Raw genomic sequence first — 20,033 nt, 5'->3', positions numbered from 1 at the left:
GGCTCCCTTCAGCAGAAGCCTGGGATATTCCTGTGTGTTTTGACCTCTCAAAAGGGAAAGACTCTACTCTTAGCTTTCACCACGGTGTATTGTTATAACGATCCTGTTGATCTCTTACTCTGTTTATTTCCTCTTTTCTCTTTTGAGACATCCTCAAACTCTTTAGCCTACGCCATACTAGAACTTGGTGGCAGCCCTCCTACCTCAGCCTCCTGAGTGCTGGGAATGCAATCACGTAACCTCAAGCCTGGCTAAGCCTAATTCTCAGCCTGAACGTCTCATGAGTATGGATAAAGAAGAAGGAAAAGCCGCTAATGGGTTAACACCACCCAAGGTACCGGGCATCCATCAGGGTGTTGGAACCACTTGGATAGGGCGGCTGAGGTACCTCTTTCCTTGTTGCATGATATTTTTTTTTTTTTAAAGATTTTATTTATTATATGTAAGTACACTGTAGCTGTCTTCAGACACTCCAGAAGAGGGCGCCAGATCTCGTTGCGGATGGTTGTGAGCCACCATGTGGTTGCTGGGATTTGAACTCTGGACCTTCGGAAGAGCAGTCGGGTGCTCTTACCCACTGAGCCATCTCACCAGCTCGTTGCATGATATTTTTGACATTAGTAATTAATGTTTGCTTTTGTTAGCACATTGTTCACTGCTGTTAATTCCTACAAACCAACTAGTACAATCCCTTCAGATAATATTTCCCCTCACCATCTAAGGAGCTGTACATGTCGGGGTCTCACCTTCTCTCACGCGGCTTCATCAGTGAATGAAGTTGTTTCGAGATCTGCTTCAGAAAGTCACATGGAATTTCCCCCAGTCTCTTTTTTATTTGTCTGTTTGACTTTTTAAAAAAAGATTTATGCCAGGCAGTGGTGGTGCACGCCTTTAATTCCAGCACTTGGGAGGCAGAGGCAGGCAGATTTCTGAGTTCAAGGCCAGCCTGGTCTACAGAGTGAGTTCCAGGACAGCCAGGACCACACAGAGAAACCATGTCTTGAAAAACAAATAAACAAACAAAAAGATTTATTTATTAAGGTTTATTTATTTATATGAATACACTGTAGCTGTCCTCAGACACACCAGAAGAGGGCATCTGAGCCCATTACAGATGGTTGTGAGCCACCATGTGGTTGCTGGGAATTGAACTCAGGATCTCTGGAAGAGTAGCCAGTCCTAACCTCTGAGTCATCTCTCCAACCCCTATTTATTTATTTTATATATAAAGTAATGAGTATACTGTGGCTGTCTCCAGACACACCAGAAGAGGACATCAGTCCCTTTTACTGATGCTTGTGAGTCACCATATGGTTCCTGGGACTTGAACTCAGGACTTTTGAAAGAGCAGGTAGTGCTCTTAATCGCTAAGCCACCTGTCCAGCCCTTCTGTTTGACTTTTAAAGTGTCCTAACACTGAACTCCAACCTCAGCCCTCTCGTCATGTATTAGTTAGTTAGTTAGTTAATCAATCAATCATTTCCTCTGACTTCCTCTTCGTTGGTTTCCATCTTTGTTTTGGTCAAGCGCATCCTTTGGGAGTCTTCAGGTGATGCACGGGAGCTGAAGTCTTTGAGTTCATGCACAACTGGCAGCCACTCTTTTCTGCCTTCATGTTAGTACACTTGCCTAGAATTACAGTTCTAGGTTGAAAACAATTTTTCCTGATTTCTGCCTCCTACTTCAAAGACATTCGTTAAATATCTGGTGAGCTGGGCAGTGGTGGTGCATGCCTTTAATCCCAGCACTTGGGAGGCAGAGGCAGGTGGATTTCTGAGTTAGAGGCCAGCCTGGTCTACAGAGTGAGTTTCAGGACAGCCAGGGTTACACAGAGAAACTCTGTCTTGAAAAAACAAAAAACAAAAAATATCTGGTGCCCACTGTTGATTTGTAGTTCAGAGGCTCAGAGGGGCTTATTCATTTTGAAGAAATTTTATAGCTTTATAAATAATGCCTGTTAGTGACAATGTTCCATGTTTAAAAAACTCAGAGACAGAAAAGCAGTTTATCTTCCGCAGTTTCTTAAAACATAAATTGCAAATAAATAAGCATTTGAAATAGTTTTATTCTTTAAATTATTCTCCTTTTAAGGTGAAAATAGAACTCTCTAGAGAGTTTAGGATATATTATCTTTTATATCATTCATTGACTGTACAATGGATAAACATTATATTTGTATGTATATATGCATATACATATATATAATATCTATGTGTACATCTATGTGTGTTTGTGTATAATGTGTGTGTGGTTTAATACGTGTAGATATATGTGTGCATTTGTTTATAATGTGTGTATAATATATGTGTGCTTATATACATATATGTGTGTCTTTATATATGTATATATGTGTGTGTGTATGTGTGTATAAAGTTTTGAGACAGCACCTTGTATGTACAGGCAAGATGGCCTTGAATTTCTTTTTTTTTAAATTTATTTATTTATTATATGTAAGAACACTGTAGCTGTCTTCAGACACTCCAGAAGAGGGCGTCAGATCTCATTACGGGTGGTTGCTGAGTCACCATGTGGTTGCTGGGAGTTGAACTCAGGACCTCTGGAAGAAGAGTCAGTGCTCTTAACCACTGAGCCATCTCTCCAACCCGGCCTTGAATTCTTTATGTTGCTAAGGACGACCTTAATGCCCTGATCCCTCTGCCTGTACCATGCATGTGCTAGGGATTAGAAGTATCTGTCACGCTGGGCGGTGGTGGCACACACCTTTAATCCCAGCACTTGGGAGGCAGAGGCAGGCAGATTTCTGGGTTCGAGGCCAGCCTGGTCTACAAAGTGAGTGCCAGGACAGCCAGGGCTATACAGAGAAAGCCTGTCTCAAAAAACCAAAAAAAGAAAGAAAGAAAGAAAGAAAGAAAGAAAGAAAGAAAGAAAGAAAGAAAGAAAGAGAGGAAGGAAGGAAGGAAGGAAGGAAAGAAAGAAGTGTCTGTCAGCAGGTTGCTTGATGGTCTTAAATCCATTTGAAATTTACTGTGGTGTAAGGAAGATGTTATAGATTCAACTTGTGTTTTTTATATTTTTAAATAGATTGAAAGTAAGTTGAACTAATCTTGATAATTTATTTATTTTCTACACGGCTGGTGGGTTTGTACATGCAAGGCAAGCACACTGCCACTAGCTAGACCCAGACATTTAGTGAGTTGCTATATTTATAATAATAATAATAAAAAAGTCTCCCAGCAAATCTCTATTTTTAGATTCACTCTTCTGGCTTATTCATGTGCAAGAACCAAACTGTTTTAATTACTGGCCTCATTTCTCTCTCTTCCTCTCTCTCTCTCTGTCTCTCTCTCTTAGCCAATTTTGATATGTATTTCTCATAAGAATTTTTTAAACAAAAGGTTTTATTCTCAGAATATTTTTATTAGAATATGGATTAGGTTAAATTTATAGCTTAGGTTTAGGAGAGTGAAAATCTCTATGATTTTGAGTATTTCTGTACAAAGATGGCGTTCTCCTTCCAGTTGGTGTCCTTTTGCTCACGAGTCACTTTCCAGTGTGTACAAGTCACTTCTGATACATCACTTTCCTTCAGTTGCCTTTGCCCTTTTCCTCTGTGACAAGGTCGGTCTTATTACAATTTCTATAGCAAAGAACTTTTGTCCTCTGCACCCAAATCAGAATAGATTATCTCAGAGCTGACATTAAATTAATAAACCGTATATTTTGAGTAAAATTATCCAAAAATACATCTTCAATAATTATAGCCTTTACTTAATTTTCGTATATAAGAGCCAGACATCCAGACGTATACGAGTTTTTTCTAGGGTCGGAGGGCACACCTGCAATCCCAGCTCTTGGAAGGTGGAAGCAGGAGGATTGGGAGTTCAAGGCTAGTCTCAGCTTCCTAGTGAGTTCCAGGCCAGCTGAGGCTTCCTGAGACACCATTTCAAAAAAACAAAACAAACCCAAACCGCTGGTTTTCAACAAAATTCATGCTAACAACACTGTTCAAGCCATCCTGACTTCTTAGAGACTGAGTGCCTGAGATTCCCTGTTGATCTCAGCCAGTGCTTCTCGGAGCTAAGAACATGTCATCCTGAAAAAGGAGAGGATCCTTTGAGGCAGCCTCTCTGTCTGGATGCCAGTCAGGAATATGTCAAATGGTGTGTGTGTGTGTGTGTGTGTGCGTGTGTGTGCACATACATCTGAGCCAAAGGGCAGCCCAGTCCCAGAAATAATTTAGTAGCAAATATAAACAGCTTGCTGCTGTCCCTGGTCATTTGACCTGACTGACCCAGTTTTCCAGTGCTTATAACCTACTTTCACATGGATTTTGTTGTTATTATTGGCGATATTTGTTTGTTTTCAAGACAGGGTTCCTCTGTGTAGCCCTGAGTGCTAGAATGATCTCTGTAGACCAGGCTGGCCTTGAACTCACAGAGATCCACTTGTCTCTGCCTCCTCAGTGCTGGGATTGAAGGCATGCATGACCACTGCCAGTCTTGAATTATTATTTTATGTGTGTAAGTATTTGTATGTATGTCAGAAGGTCAAGAAGATATGGGATCCCCTGGGATTGGAGTTACAGAGGGTGGTTAGCTGCCATGTGGGTGCTCAGAATCGAACCTGGGTCCTCTGCAAGAGCAGCTGGTTCTCTTAAGCACTGAGCCATCTCTGTTTGCTCTAAGAATATGTTTTATTATAAAGTATAGCATGCACAGAGAGACGTACTTAGCCTGCATGTTCAGATTAACAAATAGCTACATAAAGCACTCGGTGGCCTGCCGTGCCACTCCAGCGTAGGGAGAACATTACCCGAAGTCTGGAAGTCACCGCTGAGCAGTGCAGCCAATAAGAGCTGGGGATGATGTAAAAATGTTAGGTGTTTGTATAAGAACTGACACTCTGAGTTGAACATGGGGTCATATGCCTTTAATCCCAGCGCTGAGGAGGCAGGGGCAGGCAGATCTAGGTTCAAGGCCAGTCTGGCCTACAGAGTGAGTTCCAGGACAGCCAGGACTCTGTTTTTGTTTGTTTGTTTTGTTTTAAAGATTTATTTTATTTATATGAGTACACTGTAGTTGTCTTCAGGCACATCAGAAGAGGGCATCAGCTCTCATTACAGGAGGTTGTGAGCCACTATGTGGTTGCTGAGAATTGAACTCAGGACCTCTGGAAGAACAGTCAGTGCTTTTAACCGCTGAGCCATCTCTCCAGCCCTAGGACTCTATCTTTAAAAAAAAAAAAAAATGACTTTGTTGGTCTGTGTTGAAATCAGAAAATTTAGCTATATGAGGTTCATATTCTTACAGGGTGACAACCATGGCTCTAGCCCTTGAAGATGGAGTATGTCTTCTAATTTTAGGCAAATTTCTATTGCCATTTATCATGACATTGGAGTTACATAGTCCTTGGATAGAACTGAATTTCTGAGTTTTGCTTTACAAAAACAAAAGTTAGTTGTTAGTGGTGGGTAGGGTGTTGGAAAGTTGAGATCGTGGGAGGACATGCGTGTGGCCTTTGGACCCTGCATACATGTGGGCAGTGCTTTTCCTTGGTCACTTCCCGTGTGTGCCGGCTTCCTGTTTGATGTTTTCCCGTGTGCTGTTGTTCCTCCTGGGATGGCTCTGGTCTGGGGTGATCCTGTTTTTTGGAGGCTGCTCTCCCCTGAGACAGGAGCTGCAAGTGTGACAGCCATCCCTCTTGTCCGTGGACACACTGAGCTGGGGGTGCCTGCAGGACAAGCTGGGGAGACCTGGGAACCGATCCGCTTTCAGAGGCAACGGAAGCCATGGGTTTGGGTGATTCACCCTGGTAGAGTGACTGGAAATGCAGAACCTTTAGGGGCCCCCACTTAAGCGGGCTGTGGAGGCAGCAAATCCTTTCCTGTACTCTAGTGAGAGGATCCCAAGACACCCCAGAGAGGACAATCCCCTCTGAAAAGAAGATCAAAGGAGAGAACCTGGGGGAAGGCTGGGTCCAAGGAAAGTGGAGTGTTCGCCATAACATCAAAACCTCCAGAGGGGCTGAGTAGTGAGAGTGCTGGCTGCTCTTCCTGAGAACCTGAGTTCCATTCCCAGCACTCACATGGCGTCTCACAACTGTCTGTCACTATCTTTCTAGGGGATCCAATGCCGTCTTCCAGCCGCCCAGAAGTGGTACGTAGATATCATGCAAGTAAAACAGGCCGACACACAAAATAAAATTAAACAGTCATTTTAAAAAGCTTGTGCAGAAGTCAGGGAATATAAGGCCAAGAAGCCATGTCTCGTTGGACACGGCTGTGGGAACTCTTAGAGGAAAGGGTGGAGTGGGGAGGCAGGGCTGGAAGTGAAAGGGTGGCTTCCAGAACAGTTCCTGAAAGAGGCAGGCTCTGAGGGGGCGGGGCAGAGGGCAGGACCTGTAGGACACGGGAGTCAGGGGAGAAGGTGGTTTTTATTATATTATCTTTTGAGATTGTGGAATTTTGGCCATATTCCAATGGTAGGAAGGAACTACTGTGTTGAGGGAGTAGTGGGTGTGGCAGAGCTTGAAGGAGGACTGGGTTGCAGGACAGAGCCCCAGGGAGCATTAGTACAGAGAGGAGGGACTCTGAGGTCATAACCCTGAAGGGAGCCCAGTCCCAAGACAGGTCAGTTCACAGTCTGTGGCAGGAAGCAGAGGCAGCTCTCACCTGACGACTTTCTGCTGTGGAGAGAAGACTAGCTTTGAGAGGAGTGGGGTTTGCACAGTGATTGAAGAGATACATAATTGTCAGAGTTTTTTTTTCCCATTCTGTAGACTGCTGCTTTGCTCAAACCATGCTGTCTATTGCTGATATGGAAGGTTTTTTTTTGTTTTTGTTTTTGCTTGTTTGTTTGTTTTTTGAGACACGGTTTCTCTGTGTAGCCTTGGCTGTCCTGGAACTCACTCTGTAGACCAGGCTGGCCTCGAACTCAGAAATCCGCCTGCCTCTGCCTCCCAAGTACTGGGATTAAAGGCGTGCGCCACCACATCCGGCTCTAAGGTTTTTATTTTAATGAGGTCCCCATTACTAATCGTTGATCTTAGTGACTTTGGTATTAGTGTCCTGTTCAGAAAAGCCTTTCTTGAGTTTAAGCCTATCATGTACTTTCTATTCTGTCAGATTCAGGGTATCTGATCTTAGGTTGACCAAATTTGGAGTTGACTTTTGTGCGGGATGTATAGATACAAATCTGTTTTCATTCTTCTACCTAAAGCCACCTGACTAGACTAGCACCGTTGTTGAAGATGCTATCTTTTCTCCAGAGTGGGTTTGTTGTTGTTGTTGTTGTTGTTGTTTGTTTTTCTTACTGAAAATCAGCTGTCAGCCAGATGTGGAGGCAGCAATGCTCCTTTAATTCTTGAGAGACAGAGGCAGGTGGAGCTTTGAGTTCAAGGCTGGCCTGGTCTACATAGTAAGTTCTAGGACAGCCAGGGTTACACCAAGAAACCCTGTCTCAAACAAACAAAAACAAACCAATCAGTTGTCTGTAGGTGTTTGGAGTTATGTCCAGGTCTTCAGTTTTATTCCGTGGGTCAATATGCCTGTTCTCATGCAGATATCACAGTGTGTTTTGTTAGGATCGCTCTGTGATACAGATTGATCTCTGGAGATCTGGAGGAAGGAGTAAGAGAGTAACTGGGAAGGACACAGGATGAAGAAGCCTGGAGAGGCAGGCCAGCTGCTTGGACTAATCTGTGATCTTTATCAGCATCACTCAGCTGCAGTCACACGACTCAGCCTGGAGGATAATAGATTTCACCTACACCCCACCCCCTGGCCTGGAACCTGAGTGTACATCAGGTCTGCCTCAAACTTGCTTCAATATGTCTGCCTTTGCCTCCCGCGTGCTGGGATTAAAAGCAGGCACTAACAGGAGGCAAAAGCAGGCTTGTGCAGGAGTTCTTGTGAGATGTTTAAACTAAAGGACAAGAGTGGGGACTGGCAAAAAAAAAAAAAAAAAGTAGTTGAGCTGCACGGGGCTGGGACTGGAGGCTGTTGGCTCAGCGCAGTTGAGAGAGGGTATGCGTGGAGCCTTGCTTCCATTCCCAGCATAGACAACAAACAAAAACCATGAAATAAAGAACAGCCTGTAGAGGAAGTGAGCGGAGAGGAAGTAAGTGTTATCCCCTGAAGGATTTTGTGAGGTCAGAGAGCAGGTGGTTTGTATAATCTTGAAGCAGCTGGGGGCAGGCAGCTTTGGACTTAAGGAAGGGTCCCTGGGTGTGGCAGTGCAGGGCAGGGCAGATGGGAGAGTCAAGGGTACTGGGAATTGGGCTGCACACGCAGCATTCCCTCCACTACACAATGAATGTAAAATTGATAACGGGCACTTTCTATTTTTTCTCTGTGGGTTCTCTTCTCTACCTGGGTTCTCTTCTCTGCCTCCGTGTCCTCCCTTTTTCCTGTCTTCTGAGAGGTCTCAGTCCACTTTGCCTTGTTCTTATCTGGATTTCTGAGTGTTTCTGCGGTCATTTTGAACTTTGAGTGTGAAGGGTAGAAGCCCAAACCAAACACGAGACGAGAAGAGAACAAAGAATGTGCACTGAGGGATGATGGGAAACAGCAGAACTGTCACCAGTGAGCTCAGAGAAATGAGACTTCGTAAGATAAAATGGGGTGCTGTGGGAGCAGACACCAGCATCGCTCTCAAAGCTAAATGCTGCGCTGTGTGTCTGAGATCTCAACACTCGCACTTGGGAGATGGAGGCTGGAATATCAGGAGTTCAAGGTCATCCTGGGTAGCCTAATCCTCTCAAAACACCCAGGCAAGCAAACAAGAGCCCTTGCGCATTAGAAAAAGAGTGCAAAGACTCCTTCCACCTCGTTTTCCTATTCAACTCGCAGGAAAGGATCTGGAAGCTGATTGGAAGCTTGGGAAGGAGTGGGCAGGGCTTGTCAACAATAAATGTTGTTGCCTGTCCATGGGGCCCACTACTTGAGTATTCCCAACGTCTTCATTCTTAGACATTTCCTCCCAGGTTGGTAAGAGGCCACAGAAATGAATCTTCCAAACGGGGTCCTTTCCTGGTGTACTGCACGCCGTCACAGACATACTGCTGTCTGCTGATAGCATGGATCTCTCAGTGAGCAAGACTGCTAGGGTCTTAACCCTGCGCTTGTAAAGGGCTGTGTATATCCCCTGCACTCTCAGTATACCACTCTGCTTCTGTGGTCCCCAGTCAGGGTCATCTCCTACTTGTCATTGTGCTGTCCTCATCAGCCAACAAGGCTTCAGCCGGTTGCTGTCGCCAGGGAGAGACCCCTGCTCTATAGTCAGGGAAGGACAGAGAAAAGCCAGTGCTTGAATTATCTACTGGTCTTCCTGTTTGAATCCCACTTTCAAAGTTCCTTCTGTTCGGTCTCCTTGAACCTGCAGTCCCTGGGGCTGGTAGTTTCCCAGGCTCTTGGGCTGTGGCTCTTGCCAACTTAGGAGTCCCCTTCTGGTCCTGACCCAGGTCATCTACTCTTCAATTTCCAGGACTTAAACTGTTTTGACTTGTACCTGTGGGCATTTGCACCAGAAACCCAGAAATTCCCAAAGCTGCTGTGCTCATGGTTTTGGGAAGGAGCAAAGAGGACTCTGTCCAGTCTCCCTCTGCCACATGGAAGGCCTATTTCATGTCTGTCAAAACATTCCTTGTGTGCCTTGCCCCCAATCCTCTCTGTGCTACTGGCAGTGCCCTGAGCCATTCTGCTTTCTCTTCAGGACGCTCCTGATTCTCTTTGCGGAGATTGACTACTGGGAGCGGCTGCTGTTTGAGACACCGCACTACGTGATGAATGTGGCTGAACGAGCCGAGGACCTGCGCATTCTCCGGGAGAACCTGCTCCTCGTCGCTCGAGACTATAACAGGTAGGCGGGCCTCCATCTGCATCCCAGCCTTGAGTTCACTGCAGCTGCAGGGCAACCCAGTCTCTTCCTGAGGCTTTCCATCCTGAAAAAATGGCTTCCCGACGGGCGGTGGCGGTGCACGCCTTCAATCCCAGAACTTGGGAGGCAGAGGCAGGAGGATTTCTGAGTTTGAGGCCAGCCTGGTCTACAAAGTGAGTTCCAGGACAGCCAGGGCTATACAGAGAAACCCTGTCTCAAAATAAATAAATAAATAAATAAATAAATAAATAAATAAATAAAAATAAAAAAATAAAAAATAAAGGCTTCCCATTTCCTGCTCTTACATCCCCGCAGCCAGTTCTATCCCTTTAAAGCCATGGGGTGGCTTAGAAGTAACGGAATCAATTGCTCACAGTTCTGAGAGCTCTGGAGGTTCAAGATCAAGGTCTGGGCGGATCCAATGTCAGGTGAAGTTCTCTGCCTCCTGGTTTCTAAATGGCCACTCTCACAGTGTCCTCCGTAGCCCAGTGAGACAGGAGCTGTATGAGGCCTCTTCCTCAAGACACCAACCCCATTCAAGACAGCGTCACCCTTCATGGTCGAACCAGCTCCCAGCGCCCCTGATACCACAACAGAAGCTAAAGATTTTTTTTTTTTTTTCCGAGACAGGGTTTTTCTGTATAGCCTTGGTTGTCCTGGAACTCACTTTGTAGACCAGGCTGGCCTTGAACTCAGAAATCCGCCTGCCTCTGCCTCCTGAGTGCTAGGACCATGCCACCATGCCCGGCGAAGCTAAAGATTTTAACAGGCAGATTTTGGGAAGACAGTCGTACAGGTCTTTCTCACCTCAGTGGAAGCCCAAAGGGATGGAAACATGTAACTTTCTCTGAATGTCTAGAAAGGCTGTGTTCAGTGTGGTAGCCGTCAGCTGCACGCAGGTATTCCCATTTAAATTGTGGGATTAAAAAATTCCCCACTGGCACACATCGTTTCAAGCTCTCCTTGACTAACATTGGACAGCACACTTAGCATTTGTATTTACTTATTTAGTGTGTGTGGGGTGTTCTCTCTGTGCCTGGTGCCTGAGAGGCCAGAAGAGATCAGAGTTACAGATGGTTTGTGAATCACCACCATGTAGGGGCCAGGAACTGAACCAGAGTCCTTAGCAAAAACAAACGCTCTTAACTGCCGAGCCATCTCTCCAGCCCTGGTGTGCGAGTGGCGCCCAGAGGACAACATGTGGTAGTCCGTTCTCTCCTTCCACTATGTGGGCCCCAGGAATTGAACGCAGGTCATCCAACTTAACGGCAAGTCCCTCTAACCACTGGGCCACCCCACCAGTCCCTGGCCAGCACACTGTATATAACACATGCACTCTCACAGTTTCGTTAGGGAGCTCCAGGCTCGGAGCCTGCCAAGTTTCCTGGCACAAGGAGACGCCTTCGCAGTTTCCTTTCCCAGCCACCCGTCTTCCCTCGTTCACAGGATTATTGCCATGCTGTCCCCAGACGAGCAGGCCCTGTTCAAAGAACGGATCCGGTTCCTGGATAAGAAGATCCATCCCGGACTGAAGAAGCTGAATTGGGCCCTGAAGGGGGCCAGTGCCTTCTTCATTACCGAGTGCCGCATGCATGCCAGCAAGGTAGGCCGTGGCCAACAGACACTGAAGGAGGAGGCCCCAGAAGTATTGTAAAATAAATGAAATCTGCTGGGGGAGGACGCCCTCCTCCCTAACATTTGGTGTTAGGAATTGATCCCAATGTCTTGTCTTGTTTTGTGCATGCCAGGCAAGTGTTTTATCAATGAAGGGGAGGGATTTTTTTTTTTTAAACTTTTTTAATGTTGGAAACTCTGGCAGAGGCTAAGTGGGGGGGAGGGGTAGAATCAGGTCCATCTAAGGTGCCCCCACGGTTCAAGGGGGACATGTGTCATAGAATATGCCACCCGTGACCCCAGGTGCAGATGATTGTGAACGACTTCAAGGCCTCCACCCTGACCATCGGCTGGAAGGCCCAGGAGATGTCGGAACTGCTGCTGGTGCGCATCACTGGCAAGCAGGTGTACAGGGACCTGGAGTTCGAGGAGGCCCAGAGAGAGCACCGGATGACCACACAGCAAAAGCTGGTGAAGCTGCACCAAGATGTGGTGAACATCATGACCAACTCCTACGAAGTGTTCAAGAATGACGGCCCCGAGGTAGGCATCCCATGACCAGGCTTCTATGGCAGAGAAAACGCATGCATACCCCCCTTCCACGCCCTTTCACTAATTATGTTTTTCAAATATTCGGTGCTGGTCCCACATTCAGCTCACCTTCAGTGTTTCAGTGTCCTTCTGGCAGCATCCAAGATCTTACCTCTCTTTCCTTAAAGATTTGTTTATTTTTATGTTTATGGGTGTTTCACCTGCACATAAGTGCACCATGTGTGTGCCTGTTGCACTCAGAGGCTGGAGGAAAGCATCAGGTCCCCCTGGAACTGGAGTTAAAGATGGTTAGAAGCTGCCTTGTGGGTGCTGGGAACCGAACCTGGGTCCTCTGCAAGAACAGCTAGTGCTCTAACCACTGAGAGGCCCCACCCAACCTAGTCCTGCATTTCTGTAGCTGTCTTTCTCTTGTTCCCATTGGCCCGGGCTCATTTCCCAGGCCCCGCGCTGGTCCCTCCAGAGGAGCCTCTTCCTCTCCTCCTCTGCCCCCAGATTCAGCAGCAGTGGTTGCTCTACACCATACGGCTGGATCACATGATGGAGGACGCCCTGCGCCTGAACGTGAAGTGGTCACTGCTGGAGCTTTCCAAGGCCATCAACGGGGATGGAAAGACCACTCCAAACCCGCTCTTCAGGGTCCTTGTCATTTTACAGAACGATGTGCGGGGAGGTGGGTCACAGGTAAGGCTGCCCAGCCTCTGACACCTCAAAAACTCTCACACCCCAGCCCTCAGTTTCTTCTAATATTTTTTTAAATTCATTTTTAAAAATTAAAATATAATCACAATATTTCTCCACTTTCTTCTTCACAGTGCCTTCCATGTTCCCAGTTTGCTCTCTCTCAAATTCATTACCCCTTTAACTATTATATGTGTGTGTATGTGTATATATAATATATATAAAAACAGACTCAGCAGGTTATATATATATAATACAATATATAAGCATATTTACATATTTTAAATAGTCTGTTTAGTGTTAGGGCAGACCCCTTGTTATTAGATAACCAATTGAGGGACTCTTTTTTTTTAAAGTTACTTATTTTTCTTATGTATGTGAGTACATGTTAGACCCACCAGGAGTGGGCATCAGGTTGCTGGGAATTGAACTCAGGACCTCTGGAAGAACAGTCAGTGCTCTTAACTGCTGAGTTCCTTTTTAAGATATGTATGGGTGTGGGTGTTTTGCTTGCATGTATGTCTGTGTGCGTGATGTGTGTGTAGAGGCCAGAAGAAGGTAGTGAATCCCTTAGAATTGGAGTTACAGATGGTTGTGAGCCACCATGTGGGTACTAGGAATTGAACCCAGATCCTCTGGAAGAGCAGCCAGTGCTCTTAGCCATCTTGCTAGCCCCTCTTCTCCGTACTCTTAAAGGCTGTCTCCTCCTTAGCCTGCAGGCCCAGGTCTGGGGTGTTGAGCCTTAGAGGCCTCGAGGCTTGTGTCTCCAGCCAGCTGCGCTAAGCTCCTCTGCTCTGTCCTGCAGGTGGAATTCTCCCCGACTCTGCAGACACTGGCGAGTGTGGTCAATGACATAGGCAGCCACCTCTTTGCCACCATCTCCGTCTTCCGCCACCTCCCCGACATCCTCACCAAACGCAAGATGAATCGAGAGCCCATTCATGTACTTGTGGGTGCGTGGGCTTTGGGGAGGCACACAGTGGGCAGGCTACGAGAAGAAACCGAACCCCTTTACACTGGGTTTGGTAGTCTCTATAGCTGGTGGGAATCCCAGCCGAGTGGCCACTGAAGAAGGAGCAGGGACAGGGAGGGGACTCGAGGTTACATGACTGATGTCCGCGCGTGGGTAGTGAACACCGGGATGGGAGGTGAGCAAGGATAAGTTCGAGACTTGCGTTGGACTTAAAAGAGGTCTTGATTCCCACGGGGCATGATTCCCACGGGGCACAGACCTCTGATCCTGTGCAAGGGACACTGATCACACTTGCATTGCTGCCCCCTTACGGTTCTCTCTCTCTCTCTCTCTCTCTTCTCTCCTTCCTTCCTTCCTTCCTTTTCCCTCCTCCCCAAACAAGGTTTCTCTGTGTAGCCCTGGTTGTCCTGGAACTCACTCTGTAGACCAGGCTGGCCTTGAACTCACAAGAGATCTGCCTGCCTCTGCCTCCAAAGTGAGGACATTAAAGATGTGCACTACCATAGCCCGGCTATTTTTTTTTTTTAAATTCGTGTATTATTATTTTATGTGTATGGGTGGTTTTTGCCTAAATGTGTGTCTGTGCACTGTGGGTGTACCTGGTGCCTATCAAGGCCAGAAAAAAGGCCTTGGATCCCTTGGAATGAAAATTACAGACAGTTGTGAGCCTCCTTGTGGGTGCTGGGAACAGATGCACTGAAGGTCAGAACTTAGGAATCTTTTTCTGGGGCTGGAGACATGGCTCAGTGGTTAAGAGCACTGGCTGCTCTTCCAGAGGTTCTGAGTTCAATTCCCAGCAACCACATGGTGGTTCACAACCATCTGCATTGGGATCAGATGCCCTCTTCTGGTGTGTCTGAAGAGAGCGACAGTGTACCCACATACATAAAATAAATCTTTTTTTTAAAAAAAAGAGAAAGAAAGTACTTTCCCTCTCCCTCCCTTCCCCTCCCCCTCTTTCCCTCTTCTCAGGTTTTCCACCATTCCCATCTCTAGTATTTTGTTCTTTCCCACCAATCCTTGCGACGATCCTCTAAACAACCACGCAGGTCCTCTTATCCACTGAGCTGTCTCTCCAGCCCCCCCCACCCCACAAGTTTTCCAGTGCTCATGTTTGAGCACATGTATTTGTGGAAACAGGTGAAGTGGAAAGTCCCAGGCAGTGCCCAGGGGCCAGGCTGCAAAGTGGGCTGGGGTGGGTGGGTGTCAACCAGAAGCATCTTTCTTGGCCCTTCGTAGAGCGAGACGAGGACATCAGGAAGATCCAGGCCCAGATCAGCAGTGGCATGACTAACAATGCGAGCCTGCTGCAGAATTACCTCAAGACCTGGGACATGTACCGGGAGATCTGGGAGATCAACAAGGACTCCTTCATTCGCCGCTACCAGCGCCTCAACCCCCCTGTCTCCTCTTTTGATGCTGACATTGCCCGGTGAGTATCTAAGCACAGGGCTCACTGAAGGAGACTGGGGCCCAGGGACTAGGAATGGGGCCTGGGTGAGCAGCAGGCACGGACACTGTGCACCCTGGGCAACAGGAAAATTATGCCGGAGAGGTCCAGAAAGAGCTGGACAAAGTTTAGGGAAGGCAGTTGTTTAGAGGAACGTTGGAAGGGTTGGTGAGAAAGGACAAAATGCTAGAGATGGGAATGGTGGAAAACTTGAGAAGAGGAGGGAGAGAGGGGGGAGGGGGAGGGGAAGGGAGGGAGGGACAGAGGAGGAGGGGTAGGGGAAGCACTTTCACTCTAAGAGCTCTAAGGCTGGACCTAAACAGAAGAGGATTCTTAAGTTCTGACCTTCACTGCATCTTCTCGTGGTCCCCAGGCCATGGCCATTTAACATCGCAAGGAAGACAAGTGCATGGTTGATAGAGTGGGAGCCGAAGCATGCTGGGAAGGCTTGGACCCAGTTCTGACACTGACTGGCTGTGTGGTCTCAGGCAGGGGTTTTACGTCTCCCAGGCTTCAGTTTCCTGTAAAATGGTTATTCTGCAGCCTGTCATAGGATGCGAGACTGTTAGATGTACAGGAGAGCCCTCCATGAGCTCTGAGGGCATGGAAGGCTCTTGCTGTGACTGTTCTGACCATGGCCCCATTGCAAATGATGAGATACACAGGTTGGGGGGTGGGGGGCAGGGGCAGGAGCATGCCAGTCAGTGTCCATTACCATAAAGAATCAGAAAGGAGGTTTGTTTTGGTTCACAGTCAGGGAGATTTTAGCCCATGACCAGTGGGGCCATGCTTTGGGCTTATAGATGCACTCTATAGTAGATGCAAAGGCATAAACTTTATGGCTTAGAATAAAGGAGAGACAGATGGGGGTAGGGCATGGGGGTGGGGGACAAGGACAGGGATATGGGGGGGCATAACCCCAGTGTGGAAAGACTTCCTACTCCTTCTTATTTGGTCTCCCCTTTCCCAGCGTGTTAGATGTATGTATATGAGAGCCCTCTGTGAGCTCTGAGCACCAGGCTGCAGGTTGCTCACCACACAGACCTTTGGGGGATTTTGAAATCCACAGTAAAGCAGAAAGAAAGAGGGTTTCTGGCAGAGGCAGTAGGAAAAGGATTTGTGAAGGAGGCTCCTGCTGAGCTGTGGATTAGTGCTTCATCAGGCGGAGATGGGGACATGGTGGGCACTGGGGAAAACAGCAGAGGCTGAACAAGGTGCAGGTGGGAGCCCACCAGTGAACAGACCAGTCAAGGAGGCAGACGGAGGGACCTCCATGCAACAGCATGTCCCCCGAGACACCCTAAGGCCACCACCACGTTATGGATATAGATGGTCAAAGAGTCCCAGAAAAACAAAACAAAACAAAACAAAAAAAAAAACCCAAACCAAAAAACCCTAAAAACATTCAAGGTAAGCCCATCTGTAGTTCCAGCTACACAGGGGACTGAGGCAGGAGGACCACTTGTGTTCAGGAGTTTGAGTCCAGCCTGGTAAAATGCAAAAGCTCTTATCTCCTAAACGAAGCTCCTGAGGCAACTGAGCAACTGAGTGGGAAGCTGTGGTGCGAGCCCAGCCTGGACGGAGGCAACTCCGGGTGTGTGCGAGGCAACTCCGGGTGTGTGTGTGTGTGTGTGTGTGTGTGTGTGCGCGCGCGCGCGCTCAGGCTGAGGCTGCAGCTTTGTCCTGCCCAGCCCTTGAGAGGTGGACACCGTTTGGTGTGGGTGATACCTGGCAACAGAACCAGCTAGGACTGCAGGTTTGAGTGGAAGGAAAGGAGTGCAGCTGTGGTGTTGGGGTCACCCGTGGGGGAGTAAAGCCCGCCTAACAGATGTGTGGCCTCACAGCTACACGGAGGTGGCGAACAATGTGCAGAAGGAGGAGACGGTCCTCAACATCCAGTTCGTGATGCTGGACTGCTCTCACCTCAAGTTCTCGCTGGTGCAGCACTGCAATGAGTGGCAGAACAAGTTCACAACCCTGCTCAAGGAGATGGCGGCCGGGCGCCTCGCGGACCTGCACTCCTACCTCAAGGACAACGCTGAAAAGTAAGGATTGCCTGGGACACCCTCGAGGGCGGGGGTGGGGGGGTGGGGGGGAGGCGTGTGTGATGCGTGTGTGCAGGTGTGTGCGCATGTGCATGCAGGTGTGTGTGCCTGTGTGTGTGTGTGTGTATGTGCAGGTGTGTGTGTGTATGCACCCATGCATTTGCCTGTGCGTGTGTGTGCACGCATGTGTGTGCATGCAGGTGTCTGGGTATGTGCTTTCCACCTAATCCTTTCTTTCCTGACTTTTAGAATCAGCCGCCCTCCCCAGACGCTGGAGGAGCTAGGGGTCAGCCTGCAGCTCATGGACACCCTGCAGCATGACCTACCCAATCTGGAGACTCAGATCCCCCCCATTCACGAGCAGTTTACCATTTTGGAGAAGTACGAGGTGCCGGTTCCGGACACTGTAAGTTCCCGAGGTGTTTGGTCCACCCCAGTCTCAAGCATAAAGCAGTGGTGACAGCCAGTGGAGGACCTTTCCAGAGAAGTGAGAGAGGTGCAAAACTCCAGAGGACCCAGTCTAACTCAAATGATGCTTCTCCCCCTCCATTGATGACCTTCTTTTAGGCCCCAGCAACTTGAGACTAGTTTCTAAGGGATCGATCACGCACACAGAGCCTATTTATGAAGAGTCGGCGGGCCCAGTGATTGGAGAGTGGGGTGGGGGTGGGGCTCGAGTGTTGCCCAGCATATGTGGGAGCCTAGTCTCGGTGGGGAGAGGCCTGCTCCATGTGGGTCATCCTGCCTTCTGTTCCTCCCAGGTTCTGGAGATGCTAGAGAGCCTCAATGGGGAGTGGCTCACCTTCCAACAAATCCTGCTGGATAGCGAGCAGATGCTGAAGAAACACAAGGAGAAGTTCAAGACAGGCCTTATCCATGCCGCCGATGACTTCAAGAAGAAGGCACACAACTTTTTAGAAGACTTTGAGTTCAAAGGTTTGCCTTACTCCACCACTCTCCCTCCTTTAGTCTTGGCTTTGGGCACTCAGCCTTTAAAATGTCCTGGGGAAGGTGAAAACAGACGGGGATGTGGCCCGGCACAGCAGAAGTGCGGAGGGACCCCAGTGGGCAGCCCAGCAAAGGGAAAAAGCTACTGGGCAATGTGGGATGAGCTCGCCAGAGCTGTGGGTTTCTGGTTGGGAGGGCTGTTCTTACCTTGACTTCCTGCCCTCCACCTTTGCAGTCCGATTTGGTGACCTTCCCTAAGACAACCCCACACACTCCCTCCTTCCCTTTCCTCTCTCCTGTAAGGGCAGCAGTGGAATTTGCCCACTTAGTTGAGGGAGCCACAGGCTGGCCTTTCAAGAGGCCGTGGACCTGAGCGGGGGTCGGAGGGGTGGGGGGGTGGTGTCTGAGCCACACCTTGGCTTCCTGCAGGGCCATTTACCAGCAACGTGGGCCACACGGCTGCGCTGGATCAGATCGCACAGATGCGCGCCACGCTGATGGCCATGCGGGAGGAGGAGAACAACCTCCGCTCCAATCTGGGCATCTTCAAGATCGAGCAGCCGGTCTCCAAGGACCTCCAGATCCTGGAGAAGGTGCTGGGCTGAGCTGGGCCCCGTAGAAACCAGGGATAAATGGCAGGGATAGGACACTTCTTAGGGCCCGGGAATGGCTAGGACCAGGCAGGTACGTTAGTTAGCAGCTTTGTGAGTTTTGTTTGTTTTGTTTTTGTTTTTGAGACAGGGTTTCTCTATGTAGTCCTGGCTGTCCTGGAGCTTGCTTGTGGACCAGGCTGGCTTTAAACTCACAGAAATCCACCTGCCTCTACTTCCCAAAGTAGAAGTAAAGTTGCAGGCCACCACTGCCCCATGTTTTTGTTTGTTTTTGTTTTTTTTTTTAAACTGAGATAAAATTCACACACTAGCCCAAGTATTTCCCACAGTTTAGTGGCACTGAGGTTATTCATAGTGTCACCTCTGTCTCTCATTTCAAAACATTTCCATGGGGTAGCTGAGACTACGGGATAGCTGAGGTCATGGAGTAGCTGAGGTCACAGAGTAGCTGAGATGGCTCAGGTGTCCCTTGCTGTCCAAGCCTAGCTGTAGAGGTAGAGGGCAAAACCAGACTTCATAAGGCTGTGATCTGACTTCCACATGTGCACAGTGACACACAAGCACCTGCCCTCCCATGTTACACACACACACATACACACACACACACACCACATGAAGTGTAAAGAGTGCTGGCTGCTGTCTTAGTATTCTGTTGCTGTGAAGAGACACCATGACCAGGACAACTCTTATAAAATAAAGCATTTAATTGAGGGCTGGTTACAGTTTCAGAGATTGTAGGGAGCATGGCAGCATGCGGACAAACATGACCCTGGAGAAGTAGCTGAGATTCCTACATCCAGACCCACAAACATCAGGACTTGAGAGAGAGCCTCTGGGCCCACTGAGGCTTATGAAATCTCAAAGCCCACCCCCCAGTGACACACTTCCTCCAGCCAGGCCATGCCTCCTCATCCTTCCCAAGTAGTGTCACTTCCTGATGACTAAGCATATGAGCCCATGGGAACTATGCTTGTTTTAACCCCCACATTCCACTCCCTGACCGCCCCCCCACACACATAGGCCTTAGATAGAGCATAATACAAAAAAATTCATTCAGTCCAACTTTAGAATTTCACATAGTTTGTAACAGTCTCAACACTGTTTCAAAATTCCAAAGTTTAAAGCCTCTTCTGAGACTCATGGCAATCTCTAAACTGTAACTCCCAGCAAAATCACAGTCAAAAAGTGGATTATGCCGGGCGTGGTGGCACACACCTTTAATCCCAGCACTCAGGAGGCAGAGGCAGGTGGATTTCTGAGTTTGAGGCCAGCCTGGTCTACAGAGTGAGTTCCAGGACAGCCAGGGCTACACAGAGAAACCCTGTC

The 20,033-nt window shown here is 48.1% G+C and overlaps 1 protein-coding gene across 1 annotated transcript in view; it reads left to right on the top strand.

The window, feature by feature from the left end:
- Dnah2 (dynein axonemal heavy chain 2) overlaps positions 1-20,033 on the top strand; it is a 130,752-nt gene that overhangs the window by 37,618 nt on the left and 73,101 nt on the right. The window contains exons 15-24 of the mRNA XM_021176049.2: positions 9,672-9,818; positions 11,283-11,439; positions 11,754-11,993; positions 12,495-12,683; positions 13,486-13,633; positions 14,893-15,085; positions 16,948-17,148; positions 17,398-17,554; positions 17,910-18,084; positions 18,526-18,689. Of these exons, the coding sequence (XP_021031708.1) occupies positions 9,672-9,818; positions 11,283-11,439; positions 11,754-11,993; positions 12,495-12,683; positions 13,486-13,633; positions 14,893-15,085; positions 16,948-17,148; positions 17,398-17,554; positions 17,910-18,084; positions 18,526-18,689 (1,771 nt within the window). The remainder of the gene's footprint in view (positions 1-9,671; positions 9,819-11,282; positions 11,440-11,753; positions 11,994-12,494; positions 12,684-13,485; positions 13,634-14,892; positions 15,086-16,947; positions 17,149-17,397; positions 17,555-17,909; positions 18,085-18,525; positions 18,690-20,033) is intronic.

Source organism: Mus caroli, chromosome 11, assembly GCF_900094665.2.
Source record: "Mus caroli chromosome 11, CAROLI_EIJ_v1.1, whole genome shotgun sequence".
NCBI classification, from domain to species: domain Eukaryota; kingdom Metazoa; phylum Chordata; class Mammalia; order Rodentia; family Muridae; genus Mus; species Mus caroli.
This window is presented reverse-complemented; position numbering and strand designations above follow the sequence as displayed.